This window comes from Dipodomys ordii, unplaced genomic scaffold, assembly GCF_000151885.1.
Source record: "Dipodomys ordii isolate 6190 unplaced genomic scaffold, Dord_2.0 Scaffold19, whole genome shotgun sequence".
Taxonomy (NCBI): Eukaryota; Metazoa; Chordata; class Mammalia; order Rodentia; family Heteromyidae; genus Dipodomys; species Dipodomys ordii.
The window spans coordinates 2,867,192-2,887,574 of record NW_012267235.1 but is presented as its reverse complement, the minus strand read 5'-3'; the positions used below and the strand labels follow the sequence as shown (position 1 = coordinate 2,887,574).

At 53.2% G+C, this 20,383-nt stretch overlaps 1 protein-coding gene across 6 annotated transcripts in view; it reads right to left on the bottom strand.

Moving 5' to 3' along the window:
* Positions 1-4,335: 4,335 nt before the first annotated feature.
* The window catches only part of Bcas3 (breast carcinoma amplified sequence 3), a 521,107-nt gene continuing 505,059 nt past the window's right edge, over positions 4,336-20,383 (bottom strand). For 2 of the 6 annotated variants that reach the window (XM_013013396.1, XM_013013398.1), the window contains 2 exons: positions 17,521-17,586; positions 4,360-5,169 (listed from right to left, as the gene is read on the bottom strand). In XM_013013396.1, the coding sequence (XP_012868850.1) occupies positions 5,021-5,169; positions 17,521-17,586 (215 nt within the window). In that variant the 3' untranslated portion in view covers positions 4,360-5,020. Of the gene's footprint in view, positions 5,170-9,277; positions 9,369-17,520; positions 17,587-20,383 lie in introns of all 6 variants that reach the window. The other 4 variants (XM_013013399.1, XM_013013401.1, XM_013013400.1 and 1 more) reach the window with 3 other exon arrangements.

The following is a 20,383-nucleotide window of genomic DNA, read 5'->3' as shown; positions in this document are numbered from 1 at the left end:
GGCGGTGCTGGGCGGGGGCGTCGGGCGGGCGTCGGGGCCCCTGGCGCTCGGTCAGGACTTTCTGCGTTTCCCGCAACAATGAAATGGGGCGCGGCTGCCCAGGCCCCGGTGGGACCGCAGTCCCGAGCCTGGCTGGGCCGCGCGCGTCTTGTCTTTTAGCCCGGTAGCCTTTTGCAGAGTTCAGAGACACGGCTGGAGCCTGGTCCTCCCGGAGGGGGGGGGCGCAGGGGGAGGGGCGTCCCCGCGGGAGCCGCGCTCGGGGTGACCGGACGAGCGCGGCGCGGCGGCGCGGGGAGGGGGGGTCCCTGAGCCCGCGTGGAGGGCATGGCGGGAACGCTCGGGGATGGTCGTGTGGCACGGGGGGACTGACGCGTACAAATCACTGGGCATCTATGGCGCTGGTGGCATCCCCTGGCGCCTGGGCAAAGCTGGCGTGCCTTGTGTGTGGCCCTATGAAGATGACTGGCTGAGTGAGGGGTGCCTCGGGAGGCGTCCATCCCGTCTGGACAGGGTGTGTGCGTGCGCGCGCGCGCGCGTGGACGCTGCGGACGCAGTCGCTTCCCATCCCCGGCTTCTCCGCCGGACCCTCGCCTCCCGGAGCCTTGGCGCCAGCCAGCCCGGTTTAGCGGTCCGGCTGGGCTCCCCCGCGGTCCCTGGGCTGGCCGGGCTGGGGGCCGCGGCCTCGGTGACCCCAGCCCACAGCGGCCCGGCCTGTCCCGTCCACTTAAACAAATTGCGGCTGACAGGCGCGCAGTCTCTCTGGAGCCACCGCCCGCCCCAATTACCCCGCTCAGGGTCGAGCCAACTGGCTGGGCTGGGGCGGGGGATGCGGCCGACCCCCTCTGTGTCTGTGGTCTGGTGCCCGGGCCCGGCTGCGGGACAACGTCCTTCCGTTAGGCCTGGAGAAGCGCTGGGGCAGGCGCGGCCTGTGTGGCCCAGGCCCGCGGTCTCCTGGCCCGAGCCAAGGCGGGGTGGGGGTGGGGGCAGCCTGGCCACTTGGGGCCCAAGATGGACGTAGTCCTCGAGGGGAGCCTCTGTATCTGAGGTCAAGAGGCTGGGGAGCGGGAGCCCGTGGTCCTGGTGGACTTTTGGACGAGTTTCCCCAGAGTTTGGGGTGGGTGGGTGAGATGATCTCATAACCATGAGTCTGCAAACTACTCAGGGCTTTGGGGCTGCAGGTTCTAGGGGCGCAGCCATCCTCAGGGGGTCCACAAAAGTGGTGTGTCCTCGACTTGCGTGTACGTGGATGCGTGGGGACCTCACATAGGTGTCTGATAACAGAGCATGAGGTAAACACTCGGCTGAGAGGCTTATGGGAGGCAGAACGCATGGAGGATCCCTAGGAGAGGCCCTTCGGCAGAGCTGGCCCATGCGCTCAGGCCTGGGATTCTCTGGAGGAGCTGCCAGGAATCCTGCCACAACATAGGCTCCAGCTGCGCCTACTTGGCATCCCCCAAGTGCCAAGCAGCTACCCGGCCCACCGAGTCAGCCTCAGATTTTTGCCTTAAGATCTGCAACTTCTCCTTGGCCCTCTTTAGCCAGATTATTAGTGCTTCCCCCTTCCTATATCCTGAAGCTCTGGCCCAGCAGTAATTCACCCAAGGCTATTGGTGGCACAGCTGGAATGGGACCTTAGAAGAGTCTAGATGTCAATGGTGATGCCATTGCTGTCCTCAGAAATGGCACAGACGCTTCATGCCTTCACTTTTCAATGAGTTCTTGATTTGAATACAAGGTATCTGGGATATCCCCCCCTACCTCTTTACTCTCTTCCATCCACCCTCCCTCCCTCCCTCTCCCACATCTCTCTTTCCGTCTCTCGGGGTTAGTGGGATGAGTCCTGGATTGTGTGGGACAGACAGGGCAACTCAGCTTCAGGCCCTTGTAAGTGAACTGGCTGGAGCACAGGAAGTAGCAAGGTGCAGACAGGGGTCAGTTGACTAGCTATGTGACTCCATGACCTTGGACAAAGCCCTGCCCTTCTGTGAGGCTCAGGCTTGTCATCTGCAAAAGGAGGATGGACATGTGTTAGACACCATCTACTCTGCAAAAAACAAAACAAAACACATTAAGACAGTATTCCCAGCCTCAGCCTCGCCTTGCTGGCTTGGCCTGCCTTCTGGATGTCTCTGGAGGAGTTGGCTCTGGTGTCTGTACTTATGTGCTTGAATCTGCCTTGGGACCCCTGACAGAGCTGTTCCATTTGAGTTGCCCCCACAGCTCCTATTCACCTCTCTGCAAATTATAAAGGTTATTTTTTTTCCCCATCAGATTGAGAGGCAGCCCACAGTATTTTACCCATTGAACAGGTAGTACTGTGAGAATTGGGGACATCGCATGTCTTACCTAGCTTGGTCACAAATAGATCATGTTCTGATGACCTTTCAGGTGATGCTATCAGTTGTGCTGGGAAAGCTGGTAGCTGTGGAGGTTGCCCAGGATGTTATCAGCAGAGGGCAGGAGGCTGGCTGTTCTAGGGAGGGTGGACAATAAGGTCCTCTGCCGTAGGGCCCGCCTCTCACCTCCAGCTGATTACAGGCTGTGGCAGGGTCCCTAACCTCTCCAATTAGCCAGAGGCCAGGCCCAGAGCCTTTCTGATAACCTGAGCAGCGGTGGCAGCCGCCCTGGGGCCAGCTTATCTGGGCTCTCTGATCCTTCCCCTTCCCCCACAAGCTCAGAGTTGCCCTGTGAGCAGATGAATAACCAGATTGTCCTGCAAGCTCAGCCAGCAAGTCCAGCCCTCCACCCACCACTTTCCCTGACTGGAGGAGGCCACAGCTGTTTGCCCCCACTAGAGGGGAAGGGCCTGGCTAGGGAGAAAGCCTGACTCCAGGCCACCATCCAAGTCTGTGTATGGCTGAGAGTGTACCTGAGAGCAAAAATTTTGCCTCATTCCATGTTGTGTCCTAGGATGGGTACAGAGAGGCTCATGGCTCCTGGAGTTTCTGGAGTCCTCCCCAGATGGCCAGGCTCTGGGCAGTATGCACAGGCCGCAGGGTAGTACCTCCTCCCTGTCCCCTTCTGCCTGGAATGCTGCTGTAGTTGAGAGCGGAGGATGCAGCAGGCACTCCAATGTCCAATGCTGCTAAAATGAGGAAAAGCAGTTGCTTCAGGATCCTGCCCTCCTCTCCCCTCCATGTCTAGGACTTGATGTGTTCCCATCATGCCTCACTCTGCCAGAGGTTTTCTCATTCCACGGGAGCTCAGGCAAGAGGGACCCATCTCCTGAGCCTATAGGGCCTAGTGTGATTCAGACCTCTTCTCCCCACATGCCCACCTGATCTCGTGGAGGGGACTGAAGATTAAATCTCTTCTTGAACACCAAGGATGGGATGAGAGTCCAGCATCTGCTTCAGTTCTAGTTGGATACTTGGGTGGGAAGATGGTGAATTCAATGTTTCTGTGACTGTTGCATTAAACTTTACCTCAAAACATACCTGGCTCAGTGGGTTTCCTTCAACGCCTCCCTGGGATTGCAGAGAAGTGTGGCCAGCAAGGAGGGTAGGGGCTAGGACTAGCATTAATATCCTTCCTGTTCAACATTCCTTCTTGTTGCCCAGCTCCTATCTCCTTGTCAACGGGAGGAGGGAAAGATCAAAATCAGGAACTTGTCACCTGATGTTCTACCCAGCCAGAAAAGGGGGCAAATTCCGAGGTATTCTGAAGACCAGGCCAGGGGTGTGCCAAACTCTTCTTTTAGTCACCACCCATGCCAGGCTAAGTCTGGCCTTGATGGTCAGCAGTAAGAAAGATCCAGGGCTGGAGACATGGCTCCAGGAGAGTACAAGCTGAGCAAGCAAGCGGAGTGCAATGCCCTGAGTTCAAACCCTAGTACCACAAAAGAAAAAACAAAACCAAAACAAACAACAACAAAAACCCAGAGGGTCCAAGGCTGAAGCCACTAGCTCTGTTAGACAGGCAATAAACTTGGAGAATTATGCCACGCTGCTGCTGACTCATGCCTGTAATCTTACTCAGGAGACTGAGATCTGAGGATGGAAGTTCAAAGCTAGCTTGGACACAAAGTCCATGAGACTCTTAGCTCCAATTAACCACCAGAAAACCGGAAGTGGTGCTGTGGTTCAAAGGGGTAGAGTGCTAGCCTTGAAATAAAAAGAGCTCAGCCCCATGGCTGACCGAAAAAAAGAAAAAATTGGAGAATTGATTTAAACCAGGCCCTACCTAAGTTTGAGAACAGATTTTCCTTCCTTTTCTTCTACCTGTCACAAGCTCCTCACTTACGTGCACGAGGGTAGGTGGGTGTCAGAAGCTGAGGCACAAGTCAGGCTCAGAGGACTCTGCTCAGCGTTTGCACAGAACTCTGACCCCAGCAACTCAGGGATAGACACCAATTGCAGCGTGATTTATTGAACAAGACGTGCACTTTTTGACAGGACCTCAGGAACCAAGGTTTCCTTCACTAAACAGCACAGGACCAGGGTACAAGGGCTTGAAGATAAGAAAAAGTCTTTCCATGAGCCAGCAGGGAAGCAAGCGGGAAGGGGAGGGCTCTCCTTCCCTTTTCCTTCCCTAGTACACTGGGCCTCATTTTACCCCACGCTGGGGAGGCTGTGCAAGGGGAGCTGGCGGGGAGGCAGTGTGGCCCACAGCCACAGTGGGGTTGAGACTGTCTGTCCACGAAGGGCTACCTTCCCCCCACCCAGGCTCCAAGATCTGGTCACTGTTCCAGGCTCCCTGGGGGGGGGAGGGGTATAGTTAGGAAATACAAAAGCGGATCCAATACAGGACATCATGTGCAAATGGAGGAGGGGACTGAGCTTCTGCAGTCTTTCTGGCCGCAGCCCTCACAGTCAGGAGCGGCAGAGGTCAGGGTGCGCCGAGGTGCTTTGAAGGGTCTCTTCTCATCCAGGATGGGTGGCTGTTGTCACTAAGCTTAGGGAAGGTAGTGGATGAAAGAGGAGCAGAGGCTGAAGGGGGAGACTGGGGGGGGCTGTGGGGGGGTCTCCCCCTCCATCTAGTGAGTGAGTAGGCCAGCCAGTCAGAAGCAGGTTGCTGGTACCTAGGGGAAGCCAGTGGGGAAGAGGCTGAGGGGCTGGCTCTCATTGATGGGGAGCGGAGACCGGTAGCCGTCAAAGTTTCTTGGGATGCTGCCGCTGGTGGAGCCTGAACTGTTACTCAGAGTCTCGATGCTTCCCTCTCGCTGAAGTTCTGCAAGACAGAGGACAGGGCCAGGCCTGGTCAGATGGGCATGGGAATGGAGGTATGACCTGGGCCACGCAGCTCATCATGAAGTGCACTTCTACGTCTGCTTACATCCGTTCACAGGGGCTTCTCACTTGCTCCCAGAGGAGCCAGGTGGCAACTCAGGTCACAGGAAGGCTCAGCCAGGGGAGGAAGAGGCCCCCCTGGATAGCATACTTTCCATCCCATGGGAATCCCTAGAAACCAGGGTTATGGCCACTGCTGGTCCGTTTGTTCATGGGACTCACCCTTGCATGCATGCATGTACACACACACACACACACACACACACACACACACACACACACACACACACACACACACACACACACACACACACCTCCAGTGTGTGCTGTCCTGGATCTGCTGATGAGGCAGGTGGGGAGAGCCAGGGCTGGAGGACAGCAGCTTGTCTGCCTGATGTGCTCTACCTTTCCTCTCCTGCCTCACCCATCCCTGGATTTCTGCCCCCAGCTCAGCCACCGCCTTATCACTTGCTGTCACTTACACAGCCTGCCTGCTGGCCAGGCACTCATCCTTGGTACATTCAGGAAACGTTTTGTTTCCTTGTAATAGGGAATGCTTTTTGGGTGGTGGGGGTGAGGGGAGTATTCGGGGGGTTCCTATTTGCCTGAATGCTTTCTTTCTCCCTTCTCTTAGCTCCAAATCTTCTGGAGCCCACAGAATGAACACATTGAGAGCTGACCCATAAAGTAGGCTGCAAGACCTACTGGGCATGCTGGCTGCTGCCCATTCATGCCGCCATCTTGGATATGGCAGCCTGACCGGTCTTCTTTAGCAATGGATACCTTAACTGCCCCACTATCTCTCCATCCCACATAGAAACTGGGGCAAGGGATTTGGAACAGGATCCCTGGCTTGTGGAATATAAGGATGAAGGGAACACTTCTCAGCTTTCTGAAGGTGTCTAGTTCCTGTCCCTGTCAGCCCTTCCCTCTGACTCTGGGAACGCACATTCTTAAGTAGTCTCTGGAGTTTTTTCTAAGCCAAGATGTAGGAGCCTGAAGCTTAGCATTGGCCCAAGGTAAGCCTGCTTGGAACTGTAGCCTTTTGCCTTTCCAGCTCAGGAGTGCAGAACCTTAAAGCAGTTACCTGAAACAGCAAAGTGTGTACACCATTCCATGCTAGCCCCTGCCACCAGACACACCGCACTGGTGACCCCTGGGCTGGCCACCAACAGCTGGCTAGGAACTGACTATTGACCCCCACACCATGCAGGCCACCCCCAAGGCACTCAGTCCGCTCCATAGCAGTCACAGAACAGAGCAGGGGAAAGGAAGGCACCTAGATTGGGGAAGGGGCTGAGGCTGCAGTGGCCATGGCTGGGTCTGGACCCAGGTGGATGCGTACACCAGGACACCAGAGCCTCCCAGCAGATTGCACACAATGGAAGGAGGGGGACTGCGGACATCAGTGGAGGGTCTGGTTGTGGTACCTGATCTCCCAGAGACACTGGTCACTGATGGGGCCTTGATTCTGGAAAAAGTCCAAAGATATTTGGGTATAGATAGAAAGCAAGGCAGGAGGGTGCTGGGTAGGATCTCTTTCCCTTGCTCATTATTCAGTATCACCCTAATTTGGGGGCAGGGGTGTACAGGTCATTGTGCCAGGAGAAGGAAAGTCTAGGAAAGCAAAGACTAGGCTCTGGTCGTTCTTTGTGGAAGTGGAAGACTCCAAGAGAGCACACTCCCTCCCCTTACTTTTCCCATAAGCAAGCCAAAGGGTTTGGGGAGGGGGGAAGACCTGTGAGGCCCCCACTTTGTTAGAGAAGCTTTTGCCCACCAGCACAGCCAACCTGGCACTAGGGGGCGCTGACAGCAGGGCCAGGAGGGCAGGAGAGGAGCAGGCAGTAGCAAGAAACGCAGGGGCCTCCTCAGGATCCGGATGGGAAGCCCCAGATGAAGCAATGGGAAAGGCCACCAGAACAGAGACAACCCCAACCATCTTGATGCAAAATGCAACACATCCACACTGCCAAGGAAGCCAAGGAAACCAGAGCCTGGGTCCAAGCGGGGTATCCCACCATCCCTTGGTGCAGGTCCCAGCAACACCCCAGCCGCCTTAGCAACCCCAGCACACAAGTCTGACTGGATACGCCCCATCCATCATGTGACAGTGTAGGACAGTTACAAATGGATTTGTTGCTCTTGGGGCCAGGCATCACCCGGGCTGCTTGTTCACATTTTCTTTTGCCTTTTCTTTTGGTGTGGCAATACTGGAGTTTCAAGTCAGAATCTCATGCTTGCTAGGCAGGTGCTCTACTGCGGAGCCATGCCCCCCCCGCAGCCTTTTTTGGCCCTGGTTATTTTTGAGATAGGGTCCTGCTTCCTTCCCTTTGTAGCTAGCATGACAGACATGTGGCCATCATGCCCAGCTTCTTTCTGTGAAGATGGAATCTCATGAACTTTTCTGCCTGGGCTAGCCTGGACCCATCATCTTCCCAATCTCATCTTTTCATGTAGCTTGGGATGACAGATGTGGTCCAACTCCTCCTGCTATAGGTTGAGAGAAGGGAGGGGTGTCTCACAAACTCTTCTGTCTGGGTTGGACTTGAACTGTCATTCCCCTAATCTCAGCTCTCCAAGTAGCTCAGATTACAGGCATGAGCCACTGTGCCTGGATTGTTCGCATTTCTCTCTTTACTGTGTAGATCTGAGTGAGATGGGGTGGGCAGGATTTTTTTTTGCCCTCATGTCCCAGGGTACTCAAGGCTTTGCTGACTCTGTCTCCTGGATGTCTCTTGCCCTGATTACCTTGCCCTGTCACCTGGGCCCCCTCACTTCCAGATCCTTCCACCCAGAGTACAAACCTCATCTTGCTTTTCCTTACTTAAGCTCACTCAGGATCAAAATCTTAACTGCCCAGCACTACCAAAAAAGCCTTCTTTTCAGGCCTGGCTCGCTCATGTGCTCCCCAGCTAAGGAATCTGTGCAGATAGCTTTAGGCTCTAGGTTCATGGATCTGGGCTCATGCAACTTTCTATGCCTGAAGATCTGCCAGACTTCCTACGCTCCAGAACACAGTCCATCTTCCCAAGCTTTGCAAAGCTCCATGCTGACTTCTAGCCAGGCTCTTGAATTCCCAAGTGTGCCTCCTCAGGAAGAGCGGTCCCTGCAGAGAGGGGACTCCTTCTCTATATTCCCAGTGGTAATTAATCCCTGGCCTGAAAATAAGTGTTCAAAAATCATATCCTGAATGAATGAATGAATGAATGATGTGGCAAGAGGAAGGCTTTCTCCAGCATGGAGAAACCGTAAAAGAACCAGGAGTCTTGCTGGCTCTGGGACAGCCTCCTGGGTACTTCTCTTTTTAATTTTCTTTATTTTGGCAGTACTGGGACCATATACTTACTAAGCGGAAATCTATCATTTGAGCCATGCTCCAGCCCTTCTGGGTACTTAATTTTAATTAATTGATACTTTGTGCCAGTCTTAGGGCTTGAACTCAGGGCTGGGGTGCTGTCCCTAAGCTTCTTTTGCTCAAGGTTAGCACTCTACCACTGGAGCCACAGCTCCACTTCCAGCTTTTTTTTTTTTTTTTTTGTCAGTCATGGGGCCTGAACTCTGGGCCTAAGCGCTGTCCCTCAGCTCTTCAGCTCAAGGCTAGTGCTCTACCACTTGAGCCACAGCTTCACTTCTGGTTTTCTGGAGATAAGAGTGTCAAGGCTTTTCCTCCCCAGGGTGGCTTTGAACCGTGATCCTCAGATCTCAGCCTCCTGAGGAGCTAGGATTACAGGCTTGAGCCACTGGCACCTGGCCCAGCTTTTTTTTTTTTTTTTAATTTATTGGCGATAAGAGTCTCATGGACTTTCTTGCCCTGACTGGTTTCGAACCTGAGTAGCTAGGATTACAGGCATGAGCCATCAGTGCCTTGCTTCTTGGGGGCTTTTCTATGTGCCTGCTCTCTAGGCTGTACCCCCTCTCCCAACATGGAAAAAAGTAAGAGTGGGTGGGACCTGATTGTGGAGGAGGGGAGCACACAGGAATCCCTACTTCAAGTCATCCCAGCTGCCCAGCCCTAGGAGCAAGCAGCAAATGGAAATGTGTGGCCTTACCTTCCTCCATCCCGAATGCATGCTTTGTTACTGTTGGGTTGTTCACGGACGCTGGGCTGTTGGCATTGTTTTTTTTTTCCTTTTTTTTTCCCTTTTGGAAAGAAAAGCATTGAGGAATCTTTTTGGAAAAGATATGGACAATGATTGAGAAGTACACTGATCTCTGCAAGCAGTGGAAAGGGTGGAAGGAGGTGCGGGGTGTCACGGCAGGAGGAGGGTAAGCTTGCTGCGGAATCCTGAAGTCACGGACACGGACATGCATGTGGAGGTGGTTGCAGACTGACCAGTCTCGGGAGTCCCAGAGATGCAAATGTTGTGACTCGTTCCGCATTGGGGCAGGGGAAAAGGAATCACACAGTAAGCATGAGGACAGCTTTAGGAGGGGTAGCGGCAGGGACCTATGGCCCATGCAGTGCCAAATGAGTCCCCATGCAGGTAGTTTGCAGGGGGTTGGGGAGGGAGGGGGGCGGAAGGGAAAGGAGACAGGTGCACGGTTGTCGGGGAGACTCGGATGTTGTAGTTTAGTACCCCCACTCTTGGTTGTGGCCCTCCTCCCCACTCCCAGCCCCCCCCCAACTCTACAGTTCTCCTGCTGCAGACACACACTTATATGCAAAACCCACTAGAAACAAGCCAGCGCCCTGGACAATGCCAGGGACTGTGTGACCTGGGAAAAGTCCCCAACTAGTTCCTCTACCTCCTAGAGGCCTGGGAGTTTGGGCTCGTGGTAAAATTCGCTCTAGGAGAGCTTGTTGTCTAGATCCTTGCATAGGACAGAAGATGAAAACTAGCCCCTTAGGAAAATGGCTAGTGGTCCCACATTCTCTAAGGACATCCAGCCCCATGGGAGTGTATATCCTGTGTCCCCAACTGGCTCTGAGTTTCTCACCTCCGGAGGGAAAAGTGGAGTGAGTGAAGGCCATCATGCCCGCCACTGGCTGTGTCCTTCTATTTCCCTGCTGAAAACACGCTTGACATCCACAGCCTGTTTTTCATGGCACAGTCTGGGGTATAAGGCCATTCGAGGTAGGGAGTAATGGAAGGGGCAGTAAGTAATCTTACAAAATAAAATAAGGGGGGAGCACCCTCCATCTCAACCCCACACTATGCCCATCAAAGTCCAAAGGTGTTGGAGATGCTGAGAGACGAGGATGGAGAGAAGGGATTTGGATTGGATGCTCGGGGAGACACAGCGAAGAGTCTATGTGAGGAGACAGGGCATGGCTGCCACAATAAAAGGTGCCCCTGTCCCTTAGTGGGTACCCCAGCCCTTTGGCCAAGGGGGAGCAGAAAGTCTGGCTCCTCAGAGCTGTGGGCTGGACTGGATGAGGTGTTTGCTTTTCACACTCCTACACCATGATGTCCAGTTCCTCCATTCCTTGGGAAGGAGATGAACTGCCCAGGGTCCCAGGCCTGGGAGAACGCTGGCGACTAGCCAGGGAAGCCTAAGTGCATGGGAACCTCAGGAGAGGGCCAGGAGTGAACCTTACTTTGGGCGGAGTGCTGTCTGAGTCTGGCCAGTCCAGGACTGTGGGGGCATCTTTGATTTTGGTAGGTGATTTATGCACAGCACAAGTCTTAACGACCCCGAGGGAGCCTAAGGTGGATCCAATATGGGTCAGGGAGGGCACTGCTGTGCATGTTTGAGGGCAGGGAGCCCATGTCCCAGCCTTCAAGGGTAGCCCTGGCACTTCCGCCCACTACAAAAAGGAGCGCAGCCCCCCTGGCTTCCTCTCAGGCTCCAGCCAGCCTTGCTCTGCGTGAGCATCAAGGGGCTGCTCATTAAAGGGATTAGCAGAGCACTTTTATTGGGCCCTGGCTGCAGCCACAACTCTAGTTCTAAGTTAACCACCCAAGCTGCCTGGTGGGAGTGAGATTAGACCTGATGGGAGGAGTCTGCCTCTGCATCAGGCCCCACCCACTTCTGGAGCTACCCAAGGGTAGCTCCCCTCAACCCTGCCCAGCCTCAGCCTGAGAAGGCCGGTGGGGCTGGCCGGCATGGCTAGATGGGTGGAAGTAGTCTAGGGCAGGGATCATAAGCACAGCCGGAGTACTCAAACCTGTATGCCTCAGGTTCCTGAGCATGAGGATAACAATGTCTGTTTCATAGCCTGGTTGTAAGAATGAAATTAAATAATGCATGGGGAGCGCATCACAAAGTGCTTAAAGCTTCCAGTCAGCAAATGTGAGTTACTATTATTGTGGCAATTGAATTAGTCATTGTGATTATCCCCAGGACTTCAGCATCCCCCTCCAGTCTCTTTCTCCAGCAGGTGCCTCTGCCACCCCCCCCTCCCCAGCTCCCTCCCCACTGGAGCCTGGGAAAGAGTCTTTTTAATCAAGAAATGGCTTAGGGAAGAAGATGGCAGGTATTGTGTTTACAGCTTTTCACTTTCCTCTCATTTCAAAGAGGTGCTTGCCTCTTTGCAAACACCTTCCGAGACAGAAAATAAATCTCCAGCCCTGTTGACAAGCACCCACTCACTCCTCCCACCACCATATCCGCCTCCCAGGTCTCCCATGTTAGCAAGGGCCATAGAGGACACCCTGCCTGGAGTGGACTTGGTGGCAGCCCAGGCCGGTGGATGGAAACAGCGCAAAGCAACCGAACAAACTGCCCTGTCTTGCCTTGTGCTTGGCTCAGGGGAACATTGTGACAAATATTCACACACTTCAGCTCCCTTCTGCTTGAGGGTGGGGAGGCAGAGATGTGTGTGTGTGTGTGTGTGTGTGTGTGTGCCTCTCATTAAAAGATTGGAAATGTCAGCATTTTTCCTTGGTGGAGAATACCTACATATACATACCCCTATGTAGTGAGGAGACCAGGAAACCCCAGGACTGTTACAAATGGTGTCTATGTGGTGTCTACACTGGGAGACCAGCTTTGCAAAATGGCCCAGCAGTGAGAGGCTCGGGGGCTGGGAGGCTTCACTATCTCCGGGTGCTAATAAGCAGGGTTGGCAGCTTCCTGCAGCCAGAACCTAGAGAGCTGACCCAAATGCCAAGTAGGAGGTGGCCCTGGCAGACATGACTTGTCTTATACCAGTCCAGGGCCTGTTCGATGAGGTGGAGCTGGAGCTGGAGCGCTAAAACCTTAATAGCACTGTTAAGACCACTCTCAGAGCAAGAGCCAGTGACCAGGGCGCTTTTTTTTTTTTAATACTCAACTTGTGCCTTGAACTTTGGGCCTGGGCACTGTCCCTAAGCAACTTTTGCTCAAGTCCAGCACTCTACCACTAAGCCATAGTGCCACTTCCAGCTTTTTCTGTGATTAATTGGAGAGAAGAGTCGCATGGATTTTCCTGCCTAGGCTGGCTTTGAACCATGATCCTCAGATCTCAGCCTCCTGGGTAGCAAGGATTACAGGTGTGAGCCACCAGCACTGGCAAGCCAGGGCACTTTTTAGGAGGATAAAGGTACAGCTGTTAAGGGAGACGGCCTACAGGGAGGACTTGCTTTCCCCTCTCTCTGCCCGCCTTCCCTCTGCCTACCCCTCTAGGTCCTGCTGTGAGGTTCCAGAGTTTGCAGAGGTCCCAACAGACAGGGAACGTCTTTGCTCACTCTGGGGGTGGCTTTGGAAGGCTGAGGGAGGAGTCCCCTTTCTCTTCCTTCCTCTCTCAGTAGGGTGCTCTGATTCCCTGGCCAGGCTGAGGACCAAGTCATTCCTCCTCCTATTCCCATTAGGGAGCCCTGGTTTAGAGTGCTGGCGCTGTGAGGCTGTGGAGCAGGTCAGCTCCAGCCTGCTCTTCTCTCTGAGGTTAGCACGGATGAGTGAGTCCACTCCCCTGGCTGGCCAGTGCCACAGACTTGTGTTCCCACACAGGGGTCCGTCCCTGCCACCAGCCTACGTGGCTGCAGCTCTGGCCACCTCCAGGGCAGGAGTCTCCTTCAGCCCATAGGCTGCCATGATACCCACATCTTTCCCCCTGCCCAGCTTTTTTTCCGGACTCCTTCAGGCACTGACACCCAGAACATCATGGCAACAGGTTGAGGCCCAGGCTCTGTGGCCTCTCCTGCCCACGCCCGTACTCTCTGCCACCAAGGGTGAAGGTAAATCTTAGGCGCTCTTGACTCAGGATGCCTGGCTGCTTCCTGAGCCATGAATGTGCTCCTTGGAGCCTCAGTGGGGCCTGCGGGGAGGCCGCTGATGCTCCTGGCTGTCCACGGCCCCGACAATGTGAAAGTGTGGCTAGAGCCTCTCTGCCGAGGTTTCCAGCCAGGGATCTGGGCAAAAGGGCACAATGCATTCCTCTGCCCCCCACCCTCCCTCTGGCAGGTGCCTGGGACACCTGCTGCTGCTGCTGGAAGTCCAGTATGGCCTTGAGATAGGGGCTGGGGGAGGCTAGAATCCAAACCTCCTGTGATCCCAGGAAAGACAGGGCCACTATGAGCATGATGGAATATTGGAAAGGGAGAAAAAAGCAGGAAAGAAAAGGAGAGAGGAAAGAGTAAGGAATGGATTTGAGAGCCTTGACCCATTTCAACGGGTCTGATCCTTTGTCTCCACCCCGGGATTCTCCTTCATGGCCTTTGGCATACTGAGGAGCAGTAGGTACTGAGCTTGAGGGGTGCTGGCGGGAGGCTGAAACCTTGTCCTAGGTGCCTGCCTACAGCCATGCTGTACCAACTCCAGGCTGGGTAAGACTTGAACCAGCCCCAAGAAACCCACACCACCCAGGCACTTCCGAGGGGAAGCTAGGAGGATCAGATGGGACCCCAAGCCCCGCATCTACCATACTCATGGAGCTTGAAACCCTCAGCAAGGGAGACTCCCCCTTGTCACAGCACACTAAACACAGGGACAGAAAAGGCTGAGCCAACTTGACATCTGAGGACTGAACAAAGTTGGGCTTCATGTTGGCCAGGGGGCAGAGCCCTGACTGGACTCTTTGTTCATGTCTAGGAGAAAGAAAGCTGCACCAACGCCAGGAAGAGAAAGACTTGAGCAGGGTTGCTACACTGAGGGGGCCCTTGTGCTGTCATGGACATGCTGAGTGACTTGGGCCGAGTACTTGCTTCTCAGTTGCTTCAGCATCTGTCAACCAGGAGGGGTGCGTGTGCTTCAGGGAAATCTTTCTGCATGTGTAAGGCTCTAATGAGAAAGGGGTACACAGGAGTCCCAAGCGGCAGACAGTGTAAGAGACATTGGTTAGGAGACACTGGCCTCATTATCAGGCTGACCCCGGGGCAAGCTGAAGTATCCTCATTTAGCTCTGGTCGTGGGTACAGTGCTGGGGGCAGAGCCTCAGCAGATGTATAAGGTGGACCCAGAACTCAGCTGGGGGCCATGGCACGACTTCTGTGCATGTAGGGGTGCTCCTGACCGACTGGCACTGGCATGCAGGCCTATTTCCCATGGCAGGAGGAGACAGGACTTGAAACTCTTGCTGGGAACCAGGTACCCGGCAGCTGGCCTTGACCTACTTGTCTCCTGAAGTTTAGCCACAAAGCTTGGAAACCCCCCACCCCAGCTTGAAAGCAAGGGGACTTCCCAAGCTAGCCTGCAGCCTGATGAGCTAGCACAGGGCTTGCAGATCACAGGAGAGACACTGCACTTTGAACACGCCTGGCCAGCGGGGCCAGAGCCACATCTGGTTCTCATTCAAATGTCCAAGTGTAATTAAATTCTCTACGACTCAGCCGAAGGGTTTGGTAAGATGTGGCTTTTCCCCCTTTCCATCAAGGTTAAAAAATCACAGCCCCTCATTCCACTGCAGACGCACTCACTCTTCCCTGTCATGGTCTCCTAGACTGTGAAGGCCTCTGTGCTTATCTGTTTTCTTTCTTTCTTTCTTTTTTTTTTTTTGTTGGTCGTGGGCCTGAACTCTGGGCCTGGGCGCTGTCCCTCAGCTCTTCAGCTCAAGACTAGCACTCTACCACTTGAGCCACAGCACTACTTCCGGCTTTTTCTGCTTATGTGGTGCTGAAGAATTGAACCCAGGGCCTCATGCATGCAAGGCAAGTGCTCTACCACTGAGCCACCTTCCCAGCCCTCTGTTTCTTTTTTTTTTCTTTTCTTTGTTTCCTTCCCTTCTTCTTCTTCCTTCCTCCCTTCCTTCCCTTCTTCCTTCCAAGACAGGGCCTTATCATGTCTTGGAGCCCTGCCATGGGCACTGTAGAAAGGCCAGTGCCACCGCTGCTCTGATTCTCCCACAGCCCTGAGAAGACATTCAGGTGCCTAGGCTCACTTCAGTGCTACTTGTTTGCATTCATTGCTGAGATATGGGGTATCCTGTAATATCTACCAAGAAACTCCCTTCTTCCAAGCTCCTCACAAGAAGAAACATTTGGGAGTTAAGTTTCTGGCCTGGCCCTATAGCCAACTACAAGAGACTACAGTGTGTGGTTCCCACACTTCGTACCTCCACCCTGTGGCTGCAAACCTGCTGCATGGAGGCACCCTACCCCTACTCTCTCCACCCCATGCAGGAAGGGGATATCATCGAACAGCAAAGGCAAGAATGGCATCTGAGCCCAAAGAATCCTGGGATTGCATCTCAGGATTGCTGGTCATTTGTGGTTACAAGGACTCAGAAGAATAGGGTCAGTGGGGTCCGAGGTTCAGTCCTTTGTGAGAAGGGGCATGTCCCGCTCAGTAGGAAGGACACATGATCTCAGGCTCTAGGGCCTCTCCTCCATGGCCTCCTGTTCAGGGCTTCTCCACTTCAGGCAGAACATTCCTGAGGCAGCTGCCTTCCCAGTTTCCCTGCCCACCGAGCATCTTCAGCGTATAGTTTTTCACATAGCAGTTTATATGACTTTCATGCTAATGGGTTCCATTCTGTTTCCTCCATGCCTATATTTCTCATAGGCTCTTAGGAGATTTTCTTAATAAGTGGTGGGATGTTTCTTTTTGGAACACACTTCCTTGTGAGTTAGTGACTTATAGTGGGTGTGGATGCTACCCAGAGACAGCTGGGGGCTGGGAAGAGGCTTGACCAGGACAGGGGTAGAGCATGCTGCAATCCCCTGAAGACTCCTGTGTAAGAATCACGCTTACTGCTTGTAAGGGAGAGCTAGCAAGATGCACAGGCACATGTGGCATCTGGGTGGCAAAGAATATTGGCGTGGGAGGCAGGCACATATCCACACAGGCTGGTGTGAATCAATCATTCCAATAGCACTGACCTAGTTCACACTAGGTATAGTGTTTTGTAAACTTGAATTTAGTAAAGGAACTAATCTTTTAGTATTTAGCATGAGGCCCACATATCTGGTGGTCTTTACAGTGAATTAGATCTTAAGGAAATAAACCCAATTCTTAGTCTACTGTCCTACATCAAGCCTGGCACAAGGCATCAGTGTTAGGTCAAGGTCTCTGTGGCCCCCTTTGGATCTCAACCTGCATTCTGGTTGGCATTCTTGTGCTACAACAGGAGAGAACCATAGTCTCCTGAACTGCAGTGAGCCTACCTGTCCATTTGCCTGTCTGTCTGCAGGAAGCAGGCTGGGCTGATGCAGCTCAGCCTTTGTGTTCACAGACTGGCTGCTGGTGCCGGGGCCCTATTCATTATTCAATTCAGCCAGCTCTGACGAGCCTTTCCATTTGTTCCTCCAGGAGGAATAACAAATCTAGAAATGCAATTCCACTTTGGTGTATTAAGATATTGATTTGCCTGTCGAGCAGAAGTGCATTTGCTCTGCCAGCCCTCCCGTGGGGAGGAAGGGGTTAACCAAATGTTTATCACAAGGCTGGCTTCAGAGTTGAAAGTAATGTGATCAGTAATGAATTTTGTGTTACATTAGGTTGTATAAATGGACAGACAAGCGCAGACAACAAGTGGCCAGGAGTCGGGGCTAATCTAATGATGTAAAAATAGAGACAGCACCAATTATACTAGGGGCCAGCTCCAGGCTCCTGCAGGGACTGCAAATGAATAGGTACAAATCAAATTACTCACTAATAGACGCACTACAAGAGGGGCAGTCAATGGTAAATGCATTAGAGCCTAGTGACCTCTCTCCTCTGCACAGCAGAATCCGAAAATTTGACTTCCATCTTCAGAGTGGGGGGCTGGGAGTGGTGTTCTCAAAGAAACTCTTGTTGGGTGCAAGATAGCAAAGTGCCCCCCCCACCCCAAACCAGCCCCTTGTAGAAGAGACCTCCTGTCCAAGCTGACCTCTTGCCTTCACTCCAGGCCTCCTGAAGCCTGAGCATCAGGGGTAGGAGGCACCCACTTGAGGGACAAAGAGAAGAGTGAGACGAAGCCTTCTGTGTAAGGCAAAGACAGGAGGTTACATACCAAAACACTTCACAGCCATGTGTCTCTCAGGGGTGATGTTTGTTACTGCTACGTCAAGGGTTGTGTCTGCATTGGAAATAAAATATTTCTTTAAAGAAGATCACACAATGGACCTTTAAGAGCACAGCAAGAACTGAGATCAGCTTGAGTGGATATCCAGATCGGGTTTGACCACTGAGGGCTCTGCAAGGGCTGCTCCTAGATTTCTCGCCAGCCCAGCTAGCCCTCCTCCTTGCCCTAGCCCCTCCTCGCCAGCCTACCCGCTGCGGCATGAAGATGGGACGGGAGGGATCTTTTGGGTTACCCCTCAAGTTTTTTTTCTGCCTCTTTAGGTTCCATGGCCTGAAGTTCAGAGCCACTTGGCCATGAGGCTGGGCTGCCCAGGGAACCACTGCAGGGACATGCTCGGATGCGTCTGCCGTGCGCTCATATGAATAAAATATGACACCAAAGAAGCTTCAAGCCTTCCAAGGAGCAGCCTGTGTTCAGTGGAGGCAGGGTCCCGGGAGGCTTGGCTCACACTCTCCCCCAACCCACCCTAAGGCCAGCACCACATAGTCACACACATCAAAGTGGAGAAGGCCTGCCGGCACTGGCCAGCCGAGGCCTGGAGACCATGGGACTGTGCCAGCTCCCATGAGCACGGCGGGGGGCAGGGGGTGGGGTGCACAGAATGGAAAAAGTCATCCTGAACAAATGAAGCAAGTGGATGGTGAGCTCCCCCAAAGTCACTGAAGCATACAGAGGGGTGACACTGCAAGCTACTGAGCTATACTGAACGTGGCACACATAGGGGGAACTGCAGAGGGCTGGGCAGCCACTCTGCCAGCAGACTTAAACAAATATTAGGCAGGGGGTTTGCAGGTGCCTGGGAGCAGGGGTTGGGGAGGAAGAGGATTGGGTGGGAGAGAAAGCTCCCCAAACAGAGGCTGAGCAGCTGTTTCTGGCGTGGACACTCCCACCGTATGTCCCCTGTTCCATGTGACCAGAATGGCACGATTTGGCCTTCTTGTTCTCTTTTTTTTTTTTAAAATCTAAATAGTCAGAGGGTTATTTCCAACATTCCTGTGTGTGTGTGTGTGTGTGTGTGTGGTGTGTCTTTCCCTCCTCCCAGCCAGCATTCCCAGCAGCTGGTCTGCATGCCTCCCACCACCTTTTGAGCAGGCAGAGGCAGAAGAACAAGGTGGGCAGTAACCCACCCATGACTTAGCTCTACTTGACTCAGATCTCACATCTCACATAAGGGCCAACAACTAAAGGTGACTTCTCTGGCAGAGGAGGCACTGAGAAAAATCCTCCCTTTAGTTAACCATTTACCTAAGCCAAGGCTTCCAGAGGAGAACCCTGCTCTGGGGTCCACAGCCCTCCTCCACCCTCGGTCCAGCTACCATGTTTTCTTTCATCTTTGTGTGTGTGTGTGTGTGTGCTAGTACTTGGGGCATTTTCTCTCAGTGCTATCTGTTGGCATTTTCACACAAGCCTAGCACTCTACCACCTGAGCCACAGCTTCATTTCTGGCTTTTTTCCTGGATAATTGGAAATAAGAGTCTCACACACTTTATTGCCTGGGCTGGTTTAGAACCACGATCCCCAGACCTCAGCCCCCTGAGCAGATATGGGCCACCAGTACCCAGCTCTACCATCACTTTTCTATGTTGGGACAACACCTGGGAACAGGGCTTTGAAGGTCACTCAGGGGTCACACTGACACTTCCTCTTTGTTGGCAACTATCAGTGTGCCTCTGTTACTGTTGAAAATAGACTTTAGGCAACTTGGAAAAGTACAGAGGAATTTTACAGCCCTGAACTCCTACTGTAGCCCTGCCCTTTGGCTGGAGCTTCCAGAAGGAGAAGAGAGGGTGTGGAAGGGAGAAAATGACCTACCTGGAATCTGATCTGAGACCTATCCCAGAACTAACAAGTGTCCCTTCTAAGTATAATCACTATTCCCATTGCATTGGCTGGCTTTCATTTACCTCCTAGAGGCCACAAAAACCCAGCCAGTCATTCAACAAACATTAACTGAAGCTTAACTTGGCTCTGATCCCAATGCTGGATCCTGAGCAGAGAGAATGCTGATGGCTAGATGAATGGGACTGGTCCAAGGAATTAGAATGGGGTCATGGCACTATGTATGTATGTGTGTGTGTGTGTGTGTGTGTGTGTGTGTGTGGTAAATGAAGGGACTACAGAGCTGGTCCTTCCCCCAATGGTACAAGAATGGAGTCCACTATGGGTAGTTATTGGGAAAGGCAGCAACATTATTTGCCAAGGGCCAAGAATCCTGTGAGTAGGTGGTGTAGACATTTAGAGAGACTCATGTAGCTGTGGGCTGGGGGTATCTTAGGGGAGGGAAAGTGAGCTTGATAGGAAAGGATATGACTGGACAGAGTACAGGGAAGTGGTCATTTTAAGGCAGATCACTGAGTCAACCCAGATTAGGGAGCGGCACCAGTGCTGGAAGGGTGTGTGTGTCCTGTTTGTATGAGGGGGTAGTCAGGATGGGGGAAAGGAATTAGGTTGGAGAGAAGGGTGGGGAAGGCCGGTAAAAGACTTAGAATATCCCAGCAAGGAGGCTGGGTGGGCATGTGGTGGTACTGGTCGCTTTTTCGAGTCAAGGGATTAAAGGTGAGGCCACGTATCAGTGGCTCACACCTGTAATCTTTGGGTAATCCTACCCAAGAGCCTGAGATCTAAGGATTGTGGTTCTAAGTCAGCTGAGACAGGAAAGTCTGTGAGACTTTTATCTCCAATCAACTACGAAAAAAGCAGGAAGTGGTAGAGCACTAGCTTTGAGTAAAAAAATCTCAAGGACAGCTCCTGGACACTGAGTTCAAGCCCCAGGACCAACACACACACACAC